Below are 7,016 nucleotides of genomic sequence, written 5' to 3'. Positions count from 1 at the left end.
TAAGTAAAATTGGATGAAAGTTTGTGCCAGTTTCATATTGATGTAAGGAAGTAGACGACACTCAATATATAGGAACGAGTTAAGCATCAATTAGGCACAGAATAAACAAAAACTTACTTGTCCTTTCTTGTAAAGGGCACAACAATTCAAGGTTTCAACTACAGAAGCAATGGTCGAGCCTAAACTAATCGGAAATGAAATGTCAACCGCTACACAATTATTAAGTAATCTGTCAATCAAAAGCTAAAAACAATTCGGCTCCAGCAATGACAATTATTAACTAATGGCCAATTGGGGTCCTGTCAGGATGTCTAAGTGTAAATTTTCTGTCATTATAACACACATTCATCATTATCAAATCACCAGAACAATTAGATAAGCAGAGTTGTTTTTTGTGTCGGTTGGTAGACATTGTTTGCATGGTCGGAGCAATGTCGGTATCACCCAAACTATGACTGATAAGGGTTAGTTACGTCATGTGATTGTGCAATATCCGTTTTCATGCTCAAGCATTGATTTTGTGCTCAAACCAACATTCTTGTAACTCACTTAAATCATGTCAAACGATCAAAACGTCAAATGAAAATATTGAAAACAGTATTCGACTTTAAGTCACTTCAAAGTTTTTCCAAATCATTGAAAAAAAAGAACGGTTTCATGAATACGGGTCCTGAATGCTTCCGAATTCTGAATCGCATCCTCTATTTCATAACACTACTTAAATAACTAAATAAGTTAAAAACAACAATTCATCTTCCTCCCCAAGCTTGTTACTTCAGAATACTTCAGTCTCACTGTTAACCTTTGACCAGAAACATGCCAACTTACCAACACAAATTGACCATCTTTAGATCTAGCTTTGAACGAGGATAACAAAATCATCAACACCAAAAAGATCATTCTTAATGCTCAACGCAAATAAGCAATTGCCAACTTGCATCGGTAAATTTCGAAAATGGATTGGACAATATGACTGACATAAATTTAGATGAACGAAAAAAATATATAGAGATTATTTTTAATTTCATCACATCATTGTTTAAAGAATATGGTTTTTGTTTTGTTAAATAAAACCATTTCCAAAAACTGTTTCCATTTCCGTTTTTCTTAAAATGGAATTATTACTGGAGCTTATGTCAAATAATAAATAGACACTGTAACATCGTGATTTATGTTAAAATTGGGGTTAACTCCTTATTATTTTACATTGTCATTTCATACAAGGTGGAATGATTATTTTAGTGTTAACAAAAGCTAAGAATTGGTGTTCTCCCCCTTTTTAAACTCACTGTTTCAATGATTTCGTGAAAATCTGGTATTTATCTTTAAAACGGGTTAACTATACACACGATTGCCATCATACCGACAACATTGAATACAAAATTACTGGAAAAAACCCACTTCCCCACTCTAGTTCGATTGTTGCGCTTTTTTTCAACCTTTGTCTGCCAATCTATCACTGCATCCTCTTTGTTATGATTTATTTGTTGATATTATCATTATGAAGTTCAGACGACAACTTTACAATAGCTAGCAGAAAAAGGCGGGTATCGAGGCCCGTTTGGGCTGCAACTTTAAACCCCTTCCATTTTTTACTATAGAACAATTATATATTATTCCTGATATCAAAACAGCTAAAAATGAATTGCTTTTGCATGCACTAGTCCATCAAATACATTAACTTTCCATCAGTCATTTACGACTATATCTTCCGATAATGATACAGCAAAGTTAATACAAGTCAACAATTTTGCAACATATGTGCAAGAAATACAATTGATGCAAAGAGTGTCAAAGTGATATGCTTGCTTCGGAAGACCACTGGGAACAGATTTAACACTTTTATTTCTTACACTCAAAGGCGGGACATTGGTCAAGAAATGGTAGCGGCTAAGTAGACAGAAAAACAGCAGTCATGATGACGAAAACATGAATCATTTAGACTTGCTGTACCGCTTCAAAAATGATGACTTTGGCAATAATCTGGTACACCGTTTCAAAAGTTTTGACTTTGGCAATATTTTGAAGTAGGTTGTGTTCAAAACTATGATGCATTAAACATATCGGGCCGTCTTTTTTACAGAAAATCTGATTAAACAGTGACAGATATATAGAAATACCACAGTGAGAAAGGCTTTTGGTATCATTATTGATGGGTTGGGATTTTCTGCTGGTGACCTAAAACATGCCATCAGCTATTTTATGATGGAGGTAAGAAGCATCGATGGGGAAGATCATATAGACCAGACGTGACCAAACAAGGAAGGATAAAAAAACAACTTGTCCTGTTGGCAGTTTCCACAGTATTAGCTCTATACATTGCTTATCATTTGATAGTGTTATTCCGAAAGTAAGATTATAATTTTGTGTTTTAAGCCAACATCGTTGCATTTTATACTTTAAAGGAGGATATGTAGGGGTATTGCTAAGTCATTGTCCAACACTAAGTTTAAATATAAACAAGCTACACTCATTCTTCTAAAGATGTTTTGTTAAAAATACGCAAAACAATAAACGGCATCAAAGCAGGGATTTAGATCAAGTTTCACGATAAGGGCGATAACCCGCTCATCTGTATGCACTTCATGTATGTTTTACCAATAGGAAATTAAGATAACATATTGACAGCTCCGGATGAATACAAAAATATTTGTACTCTAATGTGAGAATGTCAAGTGATTTAATTTAAGTATTAATACGTATAACAAAATATGTCACTATTACTGAAGAAACCGGAGGTCACCAGACCAGGATCGGGTCTTTGAGAAATCGCTTTTATTAGTTTTATTTCTTCACTGCTATATGATACATGTACCAATGCTGTACTACTCTGACTTTTGAGTAAACTTATATTCGCAATGATTCTTCCAGCGACACATTCGCTAAGGTGTTAGATTTGCAAAAAGAATAACAAAATGCTAGTTTGTAAATGGTCGTGTTGATTTTTGCAAAGTATTTAAAATCATGATACATATGTGTTCTTTCATCGCCAATAAAATAAATAAATATCGCGAAATATAAATGACCATCAACAAACTTGTCCATAGAGGGCCAAACGGCAGACTATAGATATATGCTATAATACAGCGTATTGTGGAATATTACTGACTATCCACAAACAAGGTTCACACAGGGTCATACAGTAAAATATTGGTTAATAGTTTATGTCATAATATAGCCTGTTGTGAATTTAATTCTAATTCCTTGAATTTCAATATTACTTTTTTTATAAGAAACAACTAAAAATGTAAAAAGTAATAGATTTATAAAGGTTAATGGATATCATATATAAGATAATAATATTTTACTAATGTGTATCTTTCTGTTACATATTGCATATATATGCATGTAATAAACTTTTGAAAGTTTTAGAAAAATATAAAAACTTACAGCAGTATATGCCATGCAACTGCTGGTAACTCAACACCATTCGTGCTCAATTGGTTAAAAGATTTGTTAGCTTAACGTGACGCACTATAAAGAATTTTTCCTAAACGTCTAACTATATGCAAATGTGGTAGCTTTCTATTTACAGCTGATTTAACATATTCAATTGAATTAAATCAACTCAATAAAATTCAGAAGAGTGATTTATTCAACCAAACAACAATATCAATAAAATATTTACGATATCAGGGTCGTGATAAGTTGATAGAGCTAGAATGAACTGGGGTCAAGGATACATTGTAGGGTGAACATCTGGGTTGGTGATCAATTAAACATAGTCTAATGATTTTATGTTTTAGTTTCTGAACAGTTGACTGAGTCTAACGTCTAGATATACACCACGAACAAAGAATAACCTGTCTGTCACTCTGCCTTATAGATTGACACTTTACACATCAGAAAACGTTAAGCGTTAATGCTCTGTCAAACACTCTTTATAAATAGTCGTCCTTGCTTATTTATCGTACTAGTTATTTGTATTGCAACGGGCTCGTCTATTTGACGAGAATTAAAGTTTGGCCTGACGAACAATTTCCTTTCTTTCCCGAAATGCCCCCTGCCATTCACAAAACATCGGATAACATATTGGTCATGCATTCAAAGCAATCTGAATAACTGTGTTATCCTGTTAATCTTTGTGTTGTCTATGTACTGTACTCAATTTTGTATTCATGCTATGATTTACCTATTGAAATCTGAAATTATCAGTATTTTTTCAGAACTTGGTTTGATCCATTTTGTACATTTGAAATGTAACTTGCAAATGCCAGGCTTCACGATGAAAAGGTCAGACCACCGTGGTACGTCGTATTTGTGTGTCTATCCCACGACTGTATACCGCAAAAACCTTTACCACGATCATGACGTAAGTGTTTACAAAAGCCGAATATAGCTGTATGACCTCCATACCCTTTATAAACCACGTGATTCACAAAGTTAAACACACGTTAAATATATTACCTGTGAATCTGTGGATCACCAGCAGGTGAATTGTTATAGGTGTATACTGAACACAGTGTTATTTTCGACATTGACACATCATGACAAAATTAGTGAAATGTCGATTGAGGATATTATTTCATACAATTTTCATTCTAACGTGCTTAGCAATATCGGGATACGAAGGCAGAAAGATCGAATCAGAAAAGGATATACAACATAAAAGGGAAAATGTGTCTCCTCAATCCCAAACACGAGGTGTCGACAGCGGATATGAAACAGAACCAGGTGTTAGACGGTGTCTTGGGAAAGGTGAGTGTATTATACAGGTAATCACGAGGTAAAACAAAGTGACTATCACGACTTTAAACTAGAGCGCTATAAACACACAGCCCCCGGGAAACACATGTCGTGTTTTTTGCCCAATGCACTCTCCTGCCGGTGTAAAGTAGACACGCTTGGATTGGCAATAGCTCTCGATGTTGTGACGATATTTACATGTATATACACATATTACTAACTAATATTGATATCAAATATAATAACATGATACTTAAAACAGAAATGTGTATGTTTATTTATTTATTGTTTATCAGCAACTGGTAACAAAACATGAATAAATTCATGTACGTTTATGTTCTTAATTTATAAATAACTTTTATATTATACTATATTACAAGGCTCCTAAGTAATTAGCAGGGTAGGTATGTAGTAACATGATATGTATCAATTTTGTGGTGATTTGAATTCTGAGGAATCAATAACATGGAAATCATTTTCATGTTGCTATAATGTTTCTAGAATTCTTATTTTAATTAAGTGATTAAAAACGATCATGGTAGATTAAATTTCAAATTTCAAATCAAAGGCAAAGCACTTAAAATATAAATCAGTGACTTTTACAGTCTTGCCTAGTGGGGAATTACCAAGAATATAAAAGATGGGCCACTAATACGGTATACAGACAGGAATTTTTAATCATATTGTAACTGATATGGTTTGATAAATTCACTAAACATATACTAAGTTTTATCGTGCCCGATAAGTCGTATGTGTAATGCACGTAGATTAACGTAAAATCATTGGTCTTTTGTGTGTCGCGGAGCCTACTGACCCCAACAGGGCATGTTTACATTAGGGTATTATCTCGTGGGTACTATGTCACTTAAAACCGAGCTAGTGTATATGTATACCGTTATACTCGATCAGCCAGAAATGTATATGTCTACAAAGTATTTACATTGTATCGATTGTAACTTTTTGACTTGTGCGTCTAGTAATCACATGACAAAATGTAATGGTTTTTTTTATCCATGGATAGTGTAGGGTAGAGGTGGTGAATCAGAACCATAAGCACAAATAAACACATCATGAACACACATTAACACACCTTAACACAAATAAACATATCGTGAACACACATTAACACACATTAACACAAATAAACATATCGTAAACACAAATAAGCACATANATCGTGAACACACATTAACACAAATAAACATATCGTTAACACACATAAACATATCGTTAACACAAATAAACATATCGTTAACACACAAACATATCGTTAACACAGATTAACACATCATTTACACAGATGAACACATCATTTACACAAATTAACACATCGTTAACACAGATTAACACATAATTTACACAAATGAACATATCGTTAACAATAATAGGACACACAAACACATCGTTAACATATTAGGTTAAATCGTTTATACACAAGGACAACGTTAGAAATCGAATGTCAAACTGACAGACACAATGCAAATTGAAATAAATATCAATTCAACGGAAACACAACCCGCTCTCCACCTACACTGCTTCCACCATCACCACCACACAACCAAACAACCTTCACAAGCATCTGATAAAAAATATCTGGCAATACCTTGTGTTCCGAAGGGCTAAACATTCCTTACACCACATGTGGTTCATGTCATGTTGTCCCCTGTCAAATGAAGGAAAACACATTGAGAATATATATACTTATAGTTACAAATCATAAATAGGCATGCCCGGTAAAGGAGATACCCTGGATAAGTCGATAGAGAACACATCCTTCCAAAGAAGACAAGGATTTCACGAGAACCGAATCAATGGTGACATGTTAACTGTTTTAACATAGAACGGGTTCCACATACACCTCCCCTTCTGTGGCCCCCGTATTTGGTGGAAGTTTTTGATGTCTTTTGTTTTGTTATGATGTCTACAATTTTTAGATTTCCGTCTGTGCTGACACTGTGGTACATTGACAGAAATCGGATTTATCAGCTGTTTATATAGGATGTTTAATTTATCTCCAAATGAAATGTGTCATGTTTGTTTTAACAGTATCTTGTGAAAGAATGACAATGGAAATATATCCATCAACTCAAAAACATATGTTAAAATAATTATGCTCAGTTGCAGTTATGACATAATTTGAAGAGTAGCACAAGTTTCATACATATTCGCACCTTTTTGTTCAATATTTAGCAATGTTTACTATAGCTTTGTATTTCAGGATTTCTGAAGCTATATTGTGAATAAAACCGCCCATGAATAAGATTAATAAAACCATCCATCCCCTTTCTGCGTTTTCTATTTTTGGGAAATCACCGAAAGGACTAAAATCT

At 33.8% G+C, this 7,016-nt stretch overlaps 1 protein-coding gene across 1 annotated transcript in view; it reads left to right on the top strand.

Moving 5' to 3' along the window:
• The first annotated feature begins 4,358 nt into the window (after nucleotides 1-4,358).
• LOC110447323 overlaps nucleotides 4,359-7,016 on the top strand; it is a 40,646-nt gene continuing 37,988 nt past the window's right edge. The window contains exon 1 of the mRNA XM_021492931.1: nucleotides 4,359-4,698. Within this exon, the coding sequence (XP_021348606.1) occupies nucleotides 4,488-4,698 (211 nt within the window). The 5' untranslated portion in view covers nucleotides 4,359-4,487. The remainder of the gene's footprint in view (nucleotides 4,699-7,016) is intronic.

This window comes from Mizuhopecten yessoensis, unplaced genomic scaffold, assembly GCF_002113885.1.
Source record: "Mizuhopecten yessoensis strain PY_sf001 unplaced genomic scaffold, ASM211388v2 scaffold3311, whole genome shotgun sequence".
Classification (NCBI taxonomy): Eukaryota; Metazoa; Mollusca; class Bivalvia; order Pectinida; family Pectinidae; genus Mizuhopecten; species Mizuhopecten yessoensis.
Note: the sequence above shows the minus strand (reverse complement) of the source record. Positions and strands in the feature narration are given on the sequence as shown.